This window comes from Corvus brachyrhynchos, unplaced genomic scaffold, assembly GCF_000691975.1.
Source record: "Corvus brachyrhynchos isolate BGI_N302 unplaced genomic scaffold, ASM69197v1 scaffold101, whole genome shotgun sequence".
Lineage (NCBI taxonomy): Eukaryota > Metazoa > Chordata > Aves > Passeriformes > Corvidae > Corvus > Corvus brachyrhynchos.
Window position 1 is genome coordinate 20,751,225 of NW_008237239.1, and position 21,916 is coordinate 20,773,140.

General features: G+C 39.2%; 1 protein-coding gene across 2 annotated transcripts in view; it reads left to right on the forward strand.

The window, feature by feature from the left end:
* The window catches only part of FBXO11 (F-box protein 11), a 34,044-nt gene that overhangs the window by 9,829 nt on the left and 2,299 nt on the right, over positions 1-21,916 (forward strand). For both annotated transcript variants that reach the window (XM_017730114.1, XM_017730113.1), the window contains exons 7-19: positions 4,127-4,233; positions 4,326-4,437; positions 9,435-9,541; positions 9,627-9,764; positions 15,711-15,928; positions 16,242-16,327; positions 16,409-16,503; positions 17,560-17,682; positions 17,785-17,870; positions 18,253-18,329; positions 18,444-18,587; positions 19,501-19,611; positions 20,776-20,883. In XM_017730114.1, coding sequence (XP_017585603.1) covers positions 4,127-4,233; positions 4,326-4,437; positions 9,435-9,541; positions 9,627-9,764; positions 15,711-15,928; positions 16,242-16,327; positions 16,409-16,503; positions 17,560-17,682; positions 17,785-17,870; positions 18,253-18,329; positions 18,444-18,587; positions 19,501-19,611; positions 20,776-20,883 — 1,512 coding nt within the window. The remainder of the gene's footprint in view (positions 1-4,126; positions 4,234-4,325; positions 4,438-9,434; positions 9,542-9,626; positions 9,765-15,710; positions 15,929-16,241; positions 16,328-16,408; positions 16,504-17,559; positions 17,683-17,784; positions 17,871-18,252; positions 18,330-18,443; positions 18,588-19,500; positions 19,612-20,775; positions 20,884-21,916) is intronic.

Below are 21,916 nucleotides of genomic sequence, written 5' to 3' on the forward strand. Positions count from 1 at the left end.
TTTTTGGGTATTTATCTGTTCTCCATACCAACTGTTTTGTTCTTGAGTGAGGCTGTTCTGGCACTTCTTGCCTGGGTTTTGCAGCCTTGGCAGGGAGAATGGTTTTGAGCAATGCAGTCAGATTGTTCCAGTGTTACTCTCAAAACTTGTCCCCACAGATCTGCAAGATGTGGCTGTGTTAGTATGTGAGTTTGTCAGTTTGTGACTACGTTTCTGGAGCTAACATTCTGAACATGCCCACTTACAGTGCTTTGGTTTGTGTTGTGGAGAGCTTTTGGAGCACAAACTGGATTCCTTTTGGATGAGACTAATTTAAGAGACATATTCCTGGAATACTCTTACTGCCCTTCAGTAGCCAGTGTGTGTTCAGTCAGAGGGACCTGCTGAGGACTAGTCCTAAGTCAGTCTCTTCTCCCCTTGCTGTCCTGCAGTGTGTGCTGGGAATGGCTCATCCTCAGCACTGTTTCCCTCTGTGGTACCACTCCTGTGTTAGGCTGCACTGCTTGCTAATGGAGATGTGGCCACAGACAAATAACCCCTGGCCTCTGTTTCACAGAGGGGATGAAGAGTCATATTCATGAAGTGCTTCAAATACAGAGAAACTGTATTTTACTGTTTATTTTACAGTGCAGTGTATTAACTGCACTGTCCTAAGATATAAAATTTCTCAATCGCTTCATGACACTTGAAATGATATCTTTGATAGCTGGGTAAACTTCTGCATGTTCTCTGTCTCCTTTTAAGTTTTGAAAAGCCATCTGCTTTCCCTTCCTCTGGAATTAACCTAAGTTATTCAGAAAAACAGTCATCTTAAGTACAGTCCTTTAAAAGCCAGGGATCTTCATTGTGTATTTTTGTAACTGAATAGCTGTCTTGGGGAACAAAACCTCCAAGAGGAATCCAGAAATGCTAGATGTATTTATATTTCAGTTTTTGGCACTGCTGATTTCACTTCCTCAGACTTTCTCCACTGAATGGTGAGTGACATTGTAGAGAGAGTCAATTTTCATTTGACTGGAAAAGAAAACAAATTAAAGTGAACCGCTAAGCCTTGGAGAACTACCTCTTCTCTGCTCAGTCTGGCATGCTTTTCAGAATGGTAGGATTAAGGCAGCACCAAATCTCTCTGCATTTCTACTCAAATTGCTTTAATAGTTTCTTCTTCTGGCTTCAGAAGAAGCACAGCGTTATTAGAAAGGCAGCTTAACATACCTTGAGCTTTGCAAGAAGCTTCTGCTTTCACGTAAGCAAAATGTGCTTACAGAATAATGCCTGGTATTCTGAGTTTGTTGTTCTGTTTAATTTTGGGGTTATTTCTTCTCTTAAATATGTGTGAAGGTTCAGTTGGTTCAGAAGGAAGGCTTTGGAAGTATTTGTGGCATATCTGAATTGACAAGAAAGAAGCAAGAGGAGAGGTTCTGTAAGGAAATGGTTGTATCTGGTTCGGCAGACAGAAATACCTTTGAATTTCTTAAAAGAATTATGTTTTCCAGGGTTGGAAAGGGGGGTGTGTTTGCTGCAGGAATAGGAGCCTTCCATGGAGTGCTCATCTCACTCAAGACACAAAATCTCCCAACTGGCTGAGTTTCAGCAGTTGTACAGACGTGTCCTGATCTGAGAATCTTCACTGAATGTGTATTTTTCAGAGCTACAGCTTTCATTTTTTCCCTTTATTTTCCACTTGACTTAAATAATGTGCAAGTAAGTGAAAAGGGATTATCAACAGATTCTTCAGTCAAGGGAAAAAAATTAGTAAAACCAGTAAAAATTTTTGTTATTGTAAGGGTGGAAGAATCTGAAATGGTAAGGAAACTATCATAATTGGATTATTTTTTTACTTTAGAGTGCAAGAGTACTTTCACATGCCTGAGCTCTTCTTCAAATACCCATTCTGCATCTTTGAAATGAAAGCTTTATTTTGGAATGGTTTAGCCATTTGTGGTGTAGGTCTTGTAGACTGTAAGATCTAAAAGAGTATATGGTTTTTGCTTGGTACAGTTGGACAGTCACAGCTCCTGTAGAATGTGTAGTGATTTTTTTGTCTTCTAATGCAGTGAAAAGTGAAATCGTTTTATTCCTTTTGAGGAATTAAATAATTCTGAGGCAACATCCAGTTAATTTATATTTCTTTAGGCAATCCCTTACGGTAGGCTTTCTGTTCCATTATTTCTATACAGTCTATACATGGTCCTTAAGCTGAGCATGAATTCTGATCCTGGGGAACATGACTCCCTTAGGTTTCAGCAAATTGACTACTTGGGAGCTGTGTTTTGCTTGATTACAAAATTAGTGGCCCTTTTCTTCCATTTCCGATTCTTATACTGGTTTCTTTTTTCTAAAGTGGACTGAGCCAAAAGCTGAAATAGAGATACTTCTCTGAAGGATGATTTTGCGAAGATTAAGTAGAGCATTGCAGAGAATTTCCTTGGTGCATTTAGAATGAAACTAGTGTTTAAGGAAGTCTTCCGTATTTTCCTGGGGAGATCTAAGTGCAGTGATCTTACTGACTGGCATGTTCCATGATGCGCATTCTGGGACCTTGCCAACTCGGAAGTTACTACTTGCTTAGGAACCTGTGGGCTGAGAGGAAGGTGTCTGTAGAGAACATGATCCAAGTGCTTTGCAAACAATTCCACAAATGTCTGTTTAATAGTGTTTCAGAGCATCCAGTGTGAAGTGCAGTTTTTCTGTGGCACCCTGAGAGGGAACACAATTCTGATACTGATTTATGGCTTTCATATCCTCCTAGGAGCTCTGTTTATTTCCTGGGTTTGGTTCACCTGCAGTACTGTGGTGCTGTTCCTTTTCATGTGCTGAAATACATGGATTTGTTTATGCCGCTGCGTTTGCACCATGGTGAATATATAGAAATGTTACCAAACCACAGAAATATGTTTTGCATGGTGACACAACTCCTCATCAAAGCCTCTTCAAGTTGTTATCTAGTATTAAGTGAACAGTGGTGTAGAGGAGAGCCAGACTACCTTAAAATATTTGCAGTTCTGCAGTAATGGAAGCGGAGACTGGGCTTTTAGATAGTGAGAACAAGCTGGATAATACTGTAAATGTTGCTTCATTCTGACTGACATCTTTCTGCCAGAGTGACAAAGAACAGGACATACCACTTGTCTCTACTAATGTCAACAGACAACAGAAAAGGATCTGCCCATGAGGAATCCTGTGCGTAGGCTTTTCAATTAAAATACAGAATTTAGGGCAAATGCCTGCTCATGTTTGTGTTGGGTTGGAAACAGTTTAAAATGCTATCTGATAAGTTACCTGCTATAGTACATGGAACTTCCACCTTTGTATTTGGTGTATTGAGGGAAGGCTGCTTCTGGCTTGCATGTTTAATGTGCAGGTTTGAATCAGACAAACGATCCTGCTTGTGAATGAGCGTCATTGAATTTATTCCAGGGGGTGGCTGTTGTTAACTCGTGCTCCCTCTGCTGGCTCATGCCATCCCAACGTAAACGTCACCTGCCTTTGGATTAAGGGTAAAGAATCGACCAGAGCCTCGCTGATAGCACAGGAAATCAAATGGCACATTATGGCATTTTGCAAGTGAACCACTTTACAATCTTCTGTACATACAGCCAGTGGTATAGTTCAATCTAATTCCTTTTTTTCCTGACGAATAATGAGGATATCAGTTCAAAACTCTGAATCCTACATTTGAGAAGTGTGGGGAGGTCACTTGTAGGTCATGGGCAGATTAGCAGATAGTGGTTCATCTCAGTGATGAAATGTATGTTTTTAGCATTAATAGAAGGGTTTAGAATACCAAAAGAAATTGTGCTTGGAACAGAGTTAAACTGCCTCTAGCCTAGTATCCACGTTTAAGCTGTTCATTGTAAGTAGTAGTCCAAACTAGCTCTGCAAAAGAGAAGGCTATTCTCACGGTACTAGATATTACTAAATTGGTGCTAGATTATCTTAGTTAAAGACTAGTTTCTTCGTTGTCTTTGAAACTTCCTTCTTTAAGATTGTTTTGACAGGAATACTATGTGCCAATAATAGTGTTAATTTTCCTTTGTTGCTTTGAAGAGAATTCTGTAAGTATTTTGAGGATTTTTGGTTTTTTTCAGCAGCATAAACTAAGACTTACTAATTGTTCCCTTTGCAGCACCTGGAAAAGTAGCAGATAAAGTTATAATAGAAAACACTAGAGATTCCACCTTCGTTTTTATGGAGGGTTCTGAAGATGCCTATGTTGGATATATGACAATCAGGGTAAGAATCTCAACCTTAAGCACATCTTTTAAAAAGTTTATTTTAATGCCTGAGCAGTTAAATACAACACTTTTGTTTCCTTCGTTTTTCAGTTCAACCCTGATGACAAATCTGCTCAGCACCACAATGCACACCACTGCTTAGAGATTACCGTGAACTGCAGTCCAATTATAGATCACTGTATTATTCGAAGTACTTGTACAGGTTAGTGGGCTTTTTAGTGTTTGAAGGAACACAACAAATTGAGTATGATTACTATTGGCATATTTTTATTTTTTGATGCAGGTATTCAATACAGGTCTGCAAGCCTTAATTGCCTTGGACCATCACTATTAGAGTGACTTCTTTGTGTCCAAAACCTCTGTGATAATGTGTAGTTGGTCTTCTGTTAGAATCTGTTTGGACTCTTCGGCCAGTTGGTTTGAAACTGAGAAGGGACAGTTCAATAAACATACCTGGGTTTGGTGTATAGTTGTAGCTGGCAGGATGGGGCATTTGAAAAGGTTACACATGGGACTTGTTCATTAGGTTTGTTGTGATAATTCAGTATTGGGATCAATGTCATTAAACAGTCACGAGATGTAACTGCTAAGCTCGGCTCACTTCCAAGTGGAATGATTTGACATACTCAGAGGATGAGTAGCAGCTCTACAGGCAGAAGTGTTGAAAGACTCATTTCACCATCAGAGACAACGAGGAATTGATAGTGCCCGATTTGGGAAAGATCAGTAATGTAGACTCAGGAAAGAATGGGTCAGAGTCTGGAAATGAGGAGCTGGATTGCAGTTAAAGTCACTGGCAGGAAGACATGACAGTTTGCAATCACTAGACACAAGACATGGCAAGTTTAACATCTTTGAACACAGCCAGGTGGAGTGGAGTTGGAGTGTCAGAAAGAAGAGGTTCAGGAGAATTAAGATAGTGAGTCTTCACATGGAAGTGGCCATATGAACTTCCCATTGCCCAGGTCAGCTAGGGAGAGGGAATGGATCTGTGCAGCAGACTGTGCATGGAGATTACTCAGCTCAACATAGAGGCAAGGAAAAAGAAAAGAGTTCTTCCAGCTAGATATAAAAACTACACTTTTCTGGTACTGCCTGTGAAGAATACTGCAGGGAACCATGATGAGCATGGTGGACGGATTCCTGGTCTGTGCCTTCTAGAGGAAGGTGCGCTTTCTTGGAGGTTTTGGGTGATAAAGCACTGCACTTGGTCAAGGCAGTTCTATGCTTTGCAGCTCTGTGTTTTGCATCACCATCTCTTTTATTGGAGACACATCACCAAATACTTGGAAGTGTTAAAATGAGAAAAGAGGAGCAAAAGACAGCGAGCTGCTTCCAGTGTCCCAGTATCCCAGTGTTAATGCTAATACTGGGAAATTGGAGTATACGAAGAAAAGGTGTTCTGGAACTTGCCATGAAACAATATTGGGGACCCTGAAAACCAGTGAGAGGAATTAGATAAGACCACATTCAGCTAGATTATTAAAGTAATTTGAAGAGCTGCATGACTTCATATTCAAACATGCTTATAGATAGGCTACCTTCTGTGAAAGTTGTTTATTAAAATTAAGTTTTGAGTAATTTTTTTCATGATCACTTCCCATTTCTGAGAATTTTGAAGTTTTACTCCCTCCAAGACTCTGGATTTCTGAATATTTACTCTACTGAATTGTTGATTCTCTTCTCCAAAATTAAAATTTCTAGTCAATTTTGGAGGCTGTGTGTAGGCTACACTATCATCACTTACTGATTATTAAGTTTTATTGGCTTTTTAATCCTACCAAGCCGTACTGTAGCCTACTCAGGAAGTACTAAGTTTGTGTAAAAAGGGAGAAAGAATGGCAGTCTGCCAGAAAAGGCATTTACTGTTTCCAGATAATTGACGTCTCTGAAGTATTGATCCATAGGCATTCAAAACCTCTTTCCTAGCACATGCTTGATACCCTTTCTGTAGATGTCCTAATTGCATTAAAGCATATTTCTACATTATGTCATGTGTAAAGTTCTTAATGTTTGTCATATGTAAAGATGGGAGCTGTGTAAGTGCAAGTGAATTAAAGTTGGAGGTTCCTTCTGCCAGTCCAAAGCATCTTTAGAAATATTTTCAAATAAAGTTTAAATGGCAAGATCCTGAGTCTAGAGGTTCTGTTGCATCCATTGTGGAAGAAATCTGTGTTGGTCCTCACCTTGATGGATAAAAGTAGTAGTGGATGGCAATGTTCCTTTTTTTTTAAATTTTAATATTGTTAAAGTGTGTGCAGTCATTATATTCTGAGTAAACCAAGCAAAGCTTAAAACCAATACAACATGTGGTTTGTATTCCAAAAGGACCAATTTCACACAATCAATACTCAAGTCCAGTGAAGTGAGTCACAATAAAGATTGCTTTCATTTAAATTAGCAAAATGTGATGGAGGTATGCTTTTAGAACATCACACTGGGTTCCAAAAATCCATAGCTCCTCAGTCTCACAAAAAGAAGACAGAAGGAGAGGAGTGAAAGCAGTTATAAAATACAAGAAACAAGATGTTGTTAACAGTTAATATAAATAGGAAATTAGGAATTGAAGGAAACTGGGGATCTCCCTCCAAAATAAAAACACACCATCAAAATACCACTTTACTGCCACAAAGAACTTGATAAACAAGACAAGATGCAACATCTGTCTAGAAGCGACAGTGCTTGTGTCTTAATTTGGGGAACAAAGGGAGTTTTAGCAGTGATGCTGATCCATCATAGAATGGAAAAAATTGAATGGCAAAGTGTTGTGTAATTTTTGTTCCATATTTAATGAGAATAGGCAGGAATGATAAATGCCCTCATCCCCTAGAGGGGTAATGAAACATGTTCCACTCTTGACAGTAACTCTGGATGAGGTTAAACAGCTGTAAAAATAGACATTCTAAAATCATGCAGGAGTTTAAAAAGAACTGGCCAAAAAATTCTCTGGCTTCCTTATTGTGTATCAATGGTAACTTGAAACCTCGATGAGATGGTCTTTGTCCCTGGGGTAGGTGGCAGGGAGGAGACTACACAGGATGAAGTATGGCAGGAGTACTGCCTATTGATCCTGGGTAGAATGATAAGGTATAAATGCAGGGGTTTGGTCCATCAAGAATTTAAAATTTATGATGAATCGAATTAGTGTGTATTTACAGAAAGTTAATAATGGTTGCATTACACTGTTGGCATTTTTGATTACTTTCTTTGACTAAAAGAAGGCAGCAGTCCCAGTATAATTACACAGATCCTTGAAAAATGTTTGACTTCAACACATAGTGCCTTAAAATATTAAAGTTCTACAGAATGACCAGAGCACACACAATATAGATGAAAAATAATTTTCAGGGTAACTAATGGAATTTTTTTTTTTATTGTGGCTGTTTCAAAGATGACTTCTTGACTTGCAGAAAGGAAAAAAGATCCATATTGATGAGTCCTGTAGACAATGAGGACTTTATTATAGAGTATTTTAGATACAATATGAATGTAATATAACTACAGTTGTATAAATAAGCAGGAGATGGGTTGCTGTGACCTTCCTGATAGGTGGACTGTCAAGCACCACTCACATTAGTCTGACCAAGTGCAGAGTTATACACACAACTTGCTTTTGTTCCTATTTCTGAGTGATAGACCTCTCTCCTGGAAAGCTGGGAAAAGCTTGAAGAGTCACCGTGGATAAACTGCTAAATATGAGCCCTCATGTAGTCGAGTGGCCAAAAGAACTGATGTGATCCTTAGTTACACCTGTGGGAATACTGAGTAGAAGTAGAGAGACTGTGTTAACGCCTCTGCTTAGTCCTGCTTCAGAATGAAGTGCTCCTTTCTGGTGACCATAGCAACATGCTGGAAAATTTAGAAACTGTTCAATGAAAAGTCATATAAGGTAAAGCAGAAAAATTCAGTTGTAGTGAAAAGCACAGTGACTGCAATTTGTTACTTTATCAGGGAGAAAGCTGAAGGAGCAAATTGCTTGCACTGAACACATGCGTGCGTTGGGTATGGCATACACCGGTGTAAAGAGAACGGGTAACTGGATGCCAAAGCTGGAGAAATTCAGATGAGCAATTAAAGTGTAAATTAAAAGGGCAGCAGCTCTCTAGCCAGCTAACAAGCTTTATACTGGTTTCTCAGTTGCTGGAAATCATCAAGTTATCAAAATTAAATATGTTTCTATGAGATATGTGCTGAAGTTCCTGCTACTAGAACTGAAGCAGGACTTAATTCAGGGAATTAGTATAGCCTGTATTATTCATGAGGCCAGACTAGACAATCAAAATAATTTCTTTAGGAATTAAAAAAAAATAAGCTCTCTGTAAATGAGTCTGTGAATTATTTAAGCATAGTCTTTGTGGAACTTTGCTAGAAAGATACATGAAAACTGACTAACAGAGCAGGTACTGGCTTGCTTATTTAGTGATGTTTAATTGTGGGGAATGTGTGTTATGTAGGCCAGGTTCCCTGAGATGAGCTCTTACCTTTCAGAAATCACTGTTGATTTTAGCGGCTGTGGAATTTCATGTTGTCATAACTTCCTGGAGTTCAGGGAATTGAGCTGATCTGCTGAAATCCTGAGCAGTTTGAGTCCTAGTTACCTGGAAAATATGTGTTTTCTAGGTTATGGTATGGTAGCTGATCATTCAAGGGGCTTTGTAATTCAGCTGGGAAGAGACCTGTTGGTTTCTGATGTTTAGTTCTGTACCTGAGATTGTGCATTTGTGTCCTGCTCAACATTGGGTAGACAGTGTGTCTTTGTATGCTGCAAAATTACTGTTTGGCCTCTTTGAAGTACTGAGTTGTGAAACTTTAAAGGGAAGTAAAACAAGGCAGTAATTAGCAGAGAATTTTGTTAGATTTCTGTTGTCCTCTGCTGTGAACAGTCAGTATACAGTGGGCCTAATGCAGGGAAATAAATGAGTGAGAACTTTCATAAGCATGAATTATTATATAAACCGTTGTCCTGGCAGCTGTTTAACCTTGGCAGGGTGATTTTAAAGCGACTCCTACAGTGGTTCTTGCATCTGCAAAATGATGACTTAATGTTTTTCTGCCAGTGGCTTGCAATGCTTTGGCTCTGTGCATGCCAGATCTTTTTTAAATATCAGTTCACACTAACTTTTCTTACGAAAGCACTGCCAGACTATTTATAAATACACTATGCTTTGGAGCTATGGTAACTGTACTGTTTTCTTCCAGTTGGCTCTGCAGTATGTGTTAGTGGCCAGGGAGCTTGTCCTACTATTAAACACTGTAACATCAGCGACTGTGAAAATGTTGGACTTTATATTACAGACCATGCACAGGTAATTTTCCATATTAATTTCTTTACGTCGATAAAATTGTTTACTGTTCTTGATTCTTGTCTTAATTTATGTTTTTATTTCCCAGGGAATATATGAGGACAATGAGATATCCAATAATGCGTTAGCAGGGATTTGGGTTAAAAACCACGGAAATCCCATTATCAGACGGAATCACATTCACCACGGACGTGACGTTGGCGTTTTCACTTTTGACCATGGCATGGTAACCTACATGTTTTCTTTTGAAGAAAGAAATACAGATGTTGTAGAACTAAAGTCTTCAATTTTTGCCTGTGATTGGAGAAATGTTTTTTTTAAAAAGCGTGCATTTACTCATGAACAGATACTTTAAAATATGCCTACTGCTGTTCTCTTGCCCTTAGGTGGGAGACTTCACTTTAAAGACAATTTAGGTGAAAGAGGTTTAAGCAAGTTTTTTGCAATTGATTGGCATCCTGTTACATTGTATTATGTTGCAGTGACAAAATACCTCTTGAAATAGGATGTAAATGGTAGGCTTACATTTATGCTTCATTCTTTTCCCTTTGAAATGGAACAAAAAATAAGGTGCTGGATGATTTAGAAATGAAAAAAAAAGTTCTGTGGAGACTTAGCCTTCCTTTAATGTTAAAACTCTGAAACAGGGTATGTACACCTTCTTTGGGAAGAGGACTTTTGTAGCCGGGAATTAGTTGTGGAATTTTAACACAGAATTTCATATCAGAATTGAGGCCTCCTTTCATAAATATGTTTACTTGTGTGGGGTGAAGGTGGTAACTTCTAATTACATGTAAAGTAGTGAACAATGAGATTCATAGCCCTTGAAATAAACAGAATAGTTTTTTGTCACTAAAATAAAAGGTAATTTGCTGATTTGTTTTAGGAAAATATTCTGCATGTCTTCCAAAGAGCGCCAGATCATTGTTTTTCCTGCTTGAATGACAAAGTTGCAATTCCCCACGCCCAGATGGCAAAACAAGCAGTTTTCTTTTAGTCACTCGTAAAATGGCAGATTTCTAAGAGTGCTTTCCATCGGGTGTGAAAGCTCTTGATCCCCAGATGTAAGAAATCAGGAAAGGGAAGGCAAGAGGCCTCCTGGGTTGAGACTAAAGGGCAAGAAGGAAATGCACAGGCAGAGGAAGCAGGGACAGGTGACCTGGGAAAAGTCCAGAGACACCGTCCAATTGTGTGGTGATGGGGTCAGCAAAGCCAGGGCGTGGATGGAGCTGAACTTGCCAAGGCACACAAGGAATGACAGGGAAGGATTCTACAGGTATGTCTTTCAGAAAAGGAATGTCAAAAAGAGCACATCACCCCGCCCCGCCATGAGCAACAGCAGCGACCAAGAGATGAGGAGAAGGCTGAGGTACTCAACAATATTTTGCCTCAGTTTTTACTGGCGGTCAGTCTTCCCACACCTCTTGAGTGGATGGACCTCAAAGCAGGGACTGTGGGAGCAAAGTCACTCACACTGTAAGAGAAGATCAGGTTTGTGACTGCCTGAGGAACCTGAATGCACATAAGTCTATGGGGCCCAGTGAGACGCATCCCAGAGTCCTGAGGGAACTGGCTGATGTAGGGGCCAAGCCACTCTCCAAGACATTGGGAATGTCATGGCAGTCAGGTGAAGTCTCTGGTGACTGGAAAAGGGAAACATTGCACCCATTTTTAATAAAGGGTAGAAAGGAGGACCCTGGCAGGTACCAACCTGTCAGCCTCACTTCCATGCCTGGAAAGGTCATGGCACAGCTTCACCAAGGACAGGTCCTGCCTGACGAACCCAGTGACCATCTGTGATGGCGTGACTGCAGCAGTGGAGAAAGGAAGGGCTATGGATGTCATTCATGTGGACTCCTGTAAGGCCTTGACACATTCCTGTACAACACCCTTTTCTCTAAAGTGGAGAGAAGTGGATTTGATGCAGGGATGAGGAATTGGTTGGATAGTTCCATCCAGAGGGTAGATGCCAGTGGCTAAATCATGTCCCTCAGTGGTCTGTACTGGGACCAGTACCATTCATCAGTGATAGAGACAGTGGGATCAAGTGCTCTCTCAGCATGTTTTAACCCAGACCTATTCAGGTTTTTGAGAGTTGGCAGACTGGAAATAGCATTAACAGGAAATCCACTGTGGATAGAAACTAGTGAGGCCTTTCTCCTTTTTTGCCCAGGTTGCTGGGGAGGCAGGGATAAACGACCAAGGCAGTGCTAGTGGTAGCTGTTGGATTTGTGGTTTTCTGGTTTCAGTGGAAGGCAAACAGGTCACAGAGTGCTGCCATTTTTGCTGCTGGCATAAAGTCTTGTAAGTGGAAGGTGAAATATGGTGGGATTCTGCTGGTAGGTGCCTCTTCTCCACTCTAATACAGTCTAATAGACCATATTTGTTCTGTGTTGGGCAAGATTGCACCAGCTGAGAATGGCCTGCTGGCAGCTGCCTTCTGATGGATGGCTTTACATCATTTTCTGTTCTCTAGAGATGATGTTGTTTGGCTGGTTTGCAAAGAGTGGTGGCAGATGTCTTTGGTTTATATTATCTCATTGTTTGGACTGCATTAAGCTGTAGTAACATATTGTGCAAATACTTCTAATCCGCTTCACTGGGTCCATATATCCATACATCCTTTCAAGACTTAAACATACTTGGAAACAGGGAATGAAGTGATTTCAGCTATTAAAAAAAATGGTAAAGGAAAGTGCTTCAGTAACTCCTGCAGGGGAGGTGTCTGTGTGTAGGCTTGAGGGTTAATTGGAAAGTCTAGGTAGGAGCTGCTTCTTGTTTAAGTACTGAAGTATAAATATTAAATACATGAGCACTGAAATATTAAAAAAAGTTAAAAAGTCAGGCTGAATTCACTTGATTAATTTTAAATAAAAGTGTATTTGATCTATTTTCTGAAACGCCTGTTTCAGAGCTGTGATCAGTGTGGTATCACAAGCAAAGTGGAATAGAAATAAATGTTTCTCTTTTGTTTAAGGGAAACAGTAGCACATTAAAGAGAATGTGTGAATAGCGTCTATCTCAGCTGCAAATATTATTGAAGTATTTCATAAACTCCTTTGAAAGATTCAGTGCCCCCATGTCTTCAAAGTCTGCTTTGGCAGCACCTTCTATCTTTGCATCATGTCTAGTGATAGAGTCAATGAAATGACATCATTGGCAATGTTTATATGCTCGTTAAGTGACAGTGACGTGGTATCCTTCAGATACAAATCCTATATATGTAAACAAATTAATGGATTTTCTATGTTTGCTTCTCTCACTTCTTTTCTGTTACTTTCTGTAATTTTTTTTTATATTGTTTCTGACTGTGAAGTGGGATAAGTACATTCCAGTGCTGAATTCCTACCCTACACATTCTTTTCCCGTGGGCTTCTGTGCTGGAATGCTGTCTCCAAAAGGTTCAAGAGTGCTTTGTTTTTCACTTCCATGTTCTCAGATTGTTCTTTGTGTTTTGATACTTGTAGAAACTTAACCTCTTTTTTTAAACTGGCAATATCCTGACATTTGCCTTAGTGCTGTGACAAATGTTTAACAAGCTGGCATTAAAAACACAGCGTGGTATTGGCAGCCCTGGGTGCCTTACCCTGACCTCTCAGGTGCCTGAGATGAGTTACCAGGCATCTGTCATAAATTGTATTTTGTAGTTGTATGCAAACAACAGAGAAGTTCCAATTTAATGTAAGAATAAGCATAATTTTACAGTTGAAAGCTGAGGTCTTGGCAAAACTGTTTTCATTTTCGTTGCTCCCAAATGAGAAGCTTGGGGGGTTTCTTTCTGATGAAATAAAAGTGTAGCAGCATGTGTCTAAGTTGGGTGATCATGCCTAGTTTACAGCTCAGTCTTCTAGATACTACAAATCATATAATTTTAAAGAAATGGGTATATAAATCCAAAAGAAAATTAGGCATATGCCAGTTTCTATACAGACTACATTAAAAATTCAATTTGCCTTTTGCTGTGCATAAAAATAAAGGGTTTGTTTTGCATCTTGGATGTGATTTTCATCATATGTTGCATTTGAATTTTCATAAAATGCACTAACTCTCAAATAAGGACCCTTTCAGGGTTTGGAAAGCAAATTTTTATAAGCATAAGTAGTTACTCTTTTTTCTCTCTTGGTCTCCTGTTGTCTTTTTATTTTTAATTTTGTTTTTTTTTCCTACCCTATTGGGGATACCAGATTCAATAAATATTTAGGAAATGTTAAATCTTACACAATTATATCTTTTTTTTTTAATACATGTGTTGTTCAAACAGTAACATGAAATGCCTCTGTGTTTCTGTAATGTTGTGATCTTCAAAACAGAGAAAGAAAAAAAAGCCCTTTTAGAAATAAAGAGGGGAAAAATCTTCTGAGAAGAAAAGCAGTGCCAAAATCTCATCAGATAAAAGTTTTGACTCTAAAGCATTTCAAAGCAGTGTTTGTTAGACTAGACAACATGCAGAAAGAAAAAAAAAAAAAAAACCAAGTTCAATTACTGAGTTAGTCTTGATGTAAAAAGTCTTCTGAGTTTTTCCCTCTGTGCAGGGTCCCATCTTCGTGATCACATCTTTTTCTGTACAGTGTGTGCCAGGTGGGAACATCAGCATTATCATTGCTGTGGTGTTTGTTTCTTATTCCTTTGCCTGCCCAGATCTTACCAGCCTGTAGCAGTGTCCTTGCCCGCACAAACTGTCACTGTAGCTGTTATTTTGTGTCCACAACTAATGCTTTGCCTGGAATTGTAAATAAATTCGATGTACAGAGCTGCTTTTTTAATATTTAGGATTTTCAAGCAGAAAGCTACTTGGTATTTTTGTGTAAGATAGTAGTACTTTTTCCACATGCATCCCTTATTCCTTCTTCCTTATTAATCATAGGGGCCTCTTTTCCCTTAGCAATCCTGGCACTGTCTGGTGCCAGGTGCTGTGTCCTCCAGGTTCTTCTTCTGTTAGCTGTTGAACTGTAACCAGAAACCCCCACAAAGCCCAAGTCAGATACCCAGCACACTTAAAAACCATTCTTAGAAGGAGGTGGAGGCAATGGAAGGCTTGAAGTCCCTCTTTGCAGAGGAGGGGTATTGACCTTCTTGGCCTCAATAGCTGCCTGGCAAGTCTCCCAAAAGGATCAGGGCTTGAGCTGCCAAACAGCTGGACAGAGCTTAAGGGTTGGGCAGCTTGAGTGTGCTGAGAGACAGAAGTGATGAGATGCTTCCTCTCTTTCAATTTAGTTTTTCTTCTGGTTGGGCAAAATGGGCATGAAATACCATTAAAGTTCACCTTAAGAATAGGATGACTTGGAATATTAAAATCTTCTAGGACTGTGTCAAGAAAATGCTGTGAAAGAGCTGACACAATTAATTGGCAAGGCCCTGGAATGAAGTAGAATCAGAGAAATCATTGGGCAGGGAACAACTATTTTGCCAGGTGAATTTTCAGATGGGCCAATTCATGGTTGGCGTGGAAGGAGTGTGCTTGGGATGGCTTTGTGCAGTGGCCTTTTTTTTCCCTGCCCATAGCAATGCTGTTCATAATGCTCTTGTTTAAATACAGTTGTGTTGTGGGCCTGCTGCTACTGTTACAGTGTCTAAGTGTACACCTTTTTAAAAAAGGGAAAAAGGAAAAAATTGTACTACTTGGCCACTCAGACCAATCCAACCCTGGAAAAATTACTGAACTCCCACATTCATATAATTTATTTCGATCAGTTGTTTCAAAGAAATTTAGCACACTTCTTCCTAAAGAAATGATATTTTTGCCAAATGTATATAGTTCCTGGTCTGAAAACAAGTAGGTAGTCTTCTCCATAGCACTGTCTTTCCTGTGTTGGGCCTGTGGGCTTTCTGGCCTTAGAAAGGAGTCTGATCCTTAGGAGCTGCTGAGGAAACCTGATACTGAGTCCTATTTAATGTGCTATATCTAGAGTTGCCATTTTTTCATGGTATTTCTTGAGTAGTCATAAATAGCGATGAAAACACAGTTGTCTTTGAAACAGTATTTTATTTTTGGAAAAATGAAATTATATAGTGTCAGGAGTTGTTTTAATTAGCTATATAAGTACTTACATGTTGTCAATTTTGGTACAGTTTCCTTTTAAATGAGGGTTGTATTTAAAGGGAAGGGAGGGGAGGGAATAACCGTCATTTAAAAAAGGACTTTTACAGAAAACTGCATGTTTTATGTCTTCAGGGTTATTTTGAAAGCTGCAACATCCATAGAAACAGGATAGCAGGCTTTGAAGTGAAAGCATATGCCAACCCAACAGTGGTGCGTTGTGAAATCCATCATGGCCAGACTGGAGGAATCTATGTGCATGAAAAAGGAAGAGGACAGTTCATAGAGAACAAAATCTATGCAAACAATTTTGCAGGTGTTTGGATTACCTCAAACAGTGACCCAACAATAAGGTATCCTTTTCCTCACTGATATTTTACTGCATAGAGGAAGAAGAGATTTAATGGGGATGGGATAAGTGCACTTTAATTTAATTTGTGAGGAGCTGTAAATACTCCTGTATATGTAGAAATGAAATTGTCTGTGTTCAGTTGAACTGCATTTTTAATTTGTGTGTACACTTAGAGGTAGGTCTTTCTCAAAGCAGCAGAACATAAGTTCTTTATTTTAAATCTGAATGGTGTACAGTCCTGGCCACTACATACATATGTAGTGTTGTACAGTGTATTAGAATCACTTCACAATGTGGATTTTTTTCTTTCTTAGGGGCAATGCAATTTTTAATGGGAATCAAGGTGGTGTTTATATCTTTGGTGATGGAAGAGGCCTTATTGAAGGAAATGACATTTATGGTAAGCTGATTTGCTTGCTGCATATTGATTTCTGAGAAAAATGAATGTGTAAGTTGTATTAAATAACACTTTTGTTGACAGGTAATGCATTAGCAGGAATACAGATTCGAACAAACAGCTGTCCCATCGTTCGACACAACAAGATTCATGATGGTCAACACGGAGGAATTTATGTAGTAAGTGCAGCCTACAGACAGGCACAAACTTGTGTTCTGTTTTAGAAATGTTGGGAAAAAGTACCCTGTGTGAAATGTTTGTCCTTACAATGCTTGAGTTCCTTAAATTATAAACCATGTTCATGGTAAGAGACTGAAGCTGGTGCTGCTATTTAAAAGATGAAGGCTTTTATGAACGCCACTAAATTATTCCTGTTACAGAGTAAAATATTTAAAATGGGATAGATCACAGAATTTCATCATTGCTTGGTTGAAAGCTTTGTGAAAAGGCTTAGTTTTCATAGTAGTATGTCATCTCTTTAAAAAAAAAAAGTCTTCTCAGCTCTTTTGGAGTGTAATGTGTTTACCACTAACCTCAGAGAAGATTTTTTTCCTACTGCCTTCAGGATGATAGAAATTGGAATTGTTGTATTGAAAAAGTGGGGAATAAAGCACAATTCCCAACATGTGCAAGGGCTCTGCTAACTGAACTGAAAGAGATGTCAGGTTCCCTTAAGCAATACCAGATTTTGAGAAATATGTGTCTGTCTTTCTGCCAAAGGTTACCTGAGGTCCAGCTAATGCTGCAAGTGTGCAGCTTCATCTCTTCATTGAGTAAATTTAACCAGCTTCTTCCCCTGACTTAGAAAGCTGTTGTTTGTCCTCTGAGCCCAGACATGTGGTAGGGATGGTGACCTTCAGAGCCATGCCAGCTTTTTGTCCAGCGGGGGGACGTGGCTGGGTGTAGGTTTAAGAACCATGAGCCAGGGCTTTCATGTGAGTGCACAGCACTGGGGAGGCACCTCTCCTGCCAACAGCCAGCAGACATTTGCAAATACCACTGCAGAGCCTTGAAACAGAATGATTTAGGTGCAGGGTGTTCTTTGTTTCATGGCAAACATTCAAAATCATGATACACTGTTATTTAAAAAAAAAAAAGTGAAAAAACTTACTCAAAATGGAAAGTAATTACTTTGCTATGGTAAAGAAGCCAGAGGTGGGAGGGATGGGTACAGCAGGAGAAAGAGTATTGGTGATTAGCAGGTTTTCTTAACTCTTAAACCGTCTTGTATTTAGCATGAAAAAGGACAAGGTGTGATTGAGGAAAACGAAGTTTACAGCAATACATTGGCTGGAGTCTGGGTGACAACAGGGAGCACTCCAGTCTTGAGGAGAAACAGAATACACAGTGGGAAACAAGTGAGTTTTGCTCTGTGGTTACAAGGGGGCCACAGAAAAGAAAGTCTTGTGGTTTTATGCCTCATTACTTTGGAACTAATAATATAATTCTTGATGTGTTAGGTTGGAGTTTATTTTTATGACAATGGACATGGCGTGTTAGAAGACAATGACATCTATAATCACATGTACTCAGGGGTTCAGATAAGGTAACATTTATTCTGATTTTATGCCAAAACAGACGTAGCTTGTTATGTGCTCTATTGTGTCTTTTTAGCTGTTCTTGTCAGTTTGTTTATAAAAATAACTTTTTTTGAAATCCAATATGTCTGAATACCCTTTGCTTTAACCTACAAGAAAGTTACCACAAATACAGCCTGGGTATTGACTGGAATGTGTGGCTCTTGAAGTCTGTAAAGATACTGCATGTTTGGAAAGAACCGTATTTTACTAAGATTTTTAAGCAGTGAGATCCGTGGGGCACTTCTTTAGAGGTGTTTGAGATGTTTGGCCTTGGGATGTAGTAAATGACTATAAATGACTTCTTTTTAATGACTTTAAAATGACTTCTTTGCCTACATTTCACTCTAGAACTGGAAGCAACCCCAAAATTAGACGCAACAAAATCTGGGGTGGTCAGAATGGTGGTATTCTGGTCTATAATTCTGGTAGGTTTGTTTTTTATGTTTATCCCGAATTGTTTGTGTTCTGTGGTGTTATATTATCTTCTCATTTATTATACTTTTTGATTTTATTTTTTTCCACCCTTCCTTCAATTTTAGGGCTTGGATTTATAGAAGACAATGAAATTTTTGATAATGCCATGGCTGGTGTATGGATTAAAACAGACAGTAATCCTACATTAAGAAGAAATAAAATCCATGATGGAAGAGATGGAGGCATCTGTATATTTAATGGGGGAAGAGGTAGCTTTTTCCCTTACTGTTTTACACTGAATATTCTGGATAAGAGTTAAATTTCAGTTTAAGCAGTGTTCTTTTTGAAGTGCTCTTTAGAAACACAGCTCATGTCTTCTGAAGTGATAAAATAGTTACAGCGAACATACCCTAATGCTTTTTAGCCTTAATTACATTAGTAATACTGCAATCTGTGGGAGGCCGAGAGGTAATTAATCTCATCCAAGATAACTGTTAGATTGCTGCTTAGGACAGTCCTTTTATCCCATTTGCTTTTGTAAGCTTTGCCAGTTGACTGAAACACAGTATTGAATTCAAGTCATGTAGCCAAAATCATGCTCGTGAGTAGTTCAGGTTCTGCCAGTGTCCAAGATTCAGGGGGAAAAACCCACAGATCTTTAAGGAATCTTTTGTTCACTTGTAAATGTAGAAGTGGTCCCTGTCTGAAATCCCCTGACTGTTGTGTGTCCTAATAGCAGCTTCTGATACTCTGCAGATAATCACTTGCTCTAAGTGAGCTTTAATTTTAAGTTAGTGTTCTAAAGCAATCCTGTCCTGCTTTAACAATAAAATGCAAGTGAAGCTTGGCTTTGGCAATCCGCTCATTTTAGAAGACAAGAACAGAGAGGTGTTATAACAATTTAAGAAAAAATTTGGAAAGCAGAAAGACAGTTTTCTGCAGTGGTGCCTATGATCCCAAATTCCGTGCTGTGTACTGAAAAAATGCACTTCCAAAATTACACACTGAGAATTACTTCAAACTGGTATCACTGATGTCAGTGCTGTTGGTGCATATTCTCCAAATGAAAGGAGTTATTAGGAGGATTATGACACATAAGATCCTTTGAAAACATTTCACAGAAAGGTTACAGGTCAGAAAATGTTCCCAAGCTCAAATGTCACATTTGTTGGTCTGTCATAGGTCTTCTGGAAGAGAATGATATCTTCAGGAATGCTCAAGCTGGTGTTCTTATCAGCACCAATAGCCACCCTGTGCTAAGGAAAAACCGAATATTTGATGGATTTGCTGCAGGTTTGTGCTGTTTAAATCAAATTTGGAAGCTTGGAGTGAGCTTACTCTGAGTTTTCTTACCCCATGGTATTTAGACGTTTTAAAAGAGACTGGGATATCCTTCAGTGTATACTAAAAGTCACTTGAGAATTCAGAATTGTAGTCAGGGTATATTTACAGGAATCTTGGAATTACAGCATGTTGGGAGATGACACGTACTCTGTCTTCCTTTTTTTTTGTGAAATGCTTTCCATTATTTTATTTTAGAAGCAATTGGTAAAGTTGTCTACAACATATTCATAGTTGATGTGCTGGATGGTGGTATGAATATCTTATCACTGCTTTAAAACCTAGGAAACGGAGCAAATACACATTTTAAAGACATTTGAATTGCATCTCAAGTTCAACTTTCTCACTCCACAAAGTTGAAGAACTATAAAAATGAGCGTTTCTTGCTCTAAAAGAGATGAAAAATGTTTAACAGTGATTTTTTGCAATTTTACTGTTTAATCATCACAGTTTCATACGTCTTGCATTCCATTCCATTTCAACTAAAATTGCATTCTTGAGTTTTCTCCCATCTTTCTTTCAGAAGAAGCAAGTTTTCTGAGAAGAACCTCTAAAGGTGTTGTTTCAGTGTGGTGGGGGGGAAGGATAGGTTGCTGTCAAGAGCAGTCCTGGACAAATGGCTTGGAAGACACGGGTTACTGATAAAAGCTAAGAATTAAAGAAATGAATTTTAGGTGCCCATCTTGAGAACTTTTTAAAAAAGATATTTTAAAAAGGGTAAGGTATGTGCACAAGAACTTTCAAATGTACATGAAGATGACAGCTCTAAGAACCCAAAAATCATATCCCCTTTGAAAATGTACATGATCATAGTACCATTATATTATCAGTTAAACTAGTAGTGTGTTGTTCCTCCCAGAAACCATGCATGCCAGCTGTAGCTCTTTGAAAGGATTCAACAGCAGCACTTTAACCTTAGTTTGGTAACAAATTACAGTGCAGTTTTGTAGCTGTGTCATTTGCCTTTCTTCCCCTTGAGTTTATGATGGCTTGAAAAAAACACCAACCAACCAACCAACCAAGCTGTAGATCACGAGAGAGGTACCAATGCACAACCACCAGGGATTTAACTTTGCCACTCTTTTTTCTCTCCTTTGTTCCCCTGACCCACTAAAGGTATTGAAATAACAAATCATGCGACTGCAACATTAGAAGGCAATCAGATTTTCAACAACCGCTTTGGAGGTTTATTTCTAGCATCTGGTGTCAATGTCACGATGAAAGGTGAGCCCGAGTCCTCCTGGCTTGTGTTTGGTCATTTGTTTGGTGCTGGGTCTTGGGTTTATCGTACCCTTTGGGGCTCACAGTTGGTACCACCTTAGGCTGAGTTGTGACTAAGGTTCAGGTGAAGGTAATGAGCCACATTAAGCTGTGTTAAGATTTTTAGACAGACACTTTCAAAGGTAGCTTAAGGCTTTGCTGTCATATTAAAACTGTGATAAGCTCTTCTCTCAAAATCACTTCTGAACTGGTTCCTGATCTTTGGCCCATCTCAGACTTCTGAGTTAGTACAATGGAAGGTCTTTTTCTTGCATATCCAAAAACAAGTGCCCAGTAAAGAAACATGCCTCACTTGGCTTTTAGGATCCAAAAGCATGAATACTCACAATCGCAAAACACTTTTTTCAGAAAATATGAACAGTTTACATACATAAAATTCTCTTGTATGGTGGGGAAGTGTGCATGAGACAGGAGCCTCTTGGACAAGATGGGAATGATGCTTTGAATGCCAGACAGCTCCTGGAAGTTGTTCTGGAAGAAAAAGATTCCGTTTGCAGGATTTTTACATACTTGCCTGTGTCTGTTAAACCTTTTCCTGTGGATGCTTTGCACCCCTTAAAACACAAGCTCTGGCTCTCTGCTTCCCAGCTCCTGGGCTTCCTGATGGCATCAGGCAGTGCTGTGATACTGCTGGGAGCGGGCAAAACTTTTTGAGGTGCACTTTGGTACTAGATGGAAGATCAGGTAGTTGAGTAACACAGCAGATTATCAAATTCACTGTACCTTGGACACATCTTTGAAGTACTGGAGCTGGTCAGACCTAATTTCCACTTCCACTGTGTTGGAAAGTACCTTATTCCTAAACTTTCCTGAGGAAAGAGCCATCCTTTTCCTCTTTCTAAGGGATGTGTAAAAGGCCTTACACTAAATGAGAGGCTTTCAAACATTGGGTTTCAAGCTTCTCAGCAGAAAACCTAAGCCTGCCCTCGAGGAAGGCTTGTGTGTCTCTAAGCATTTATTAACAGCTCAGTTCATA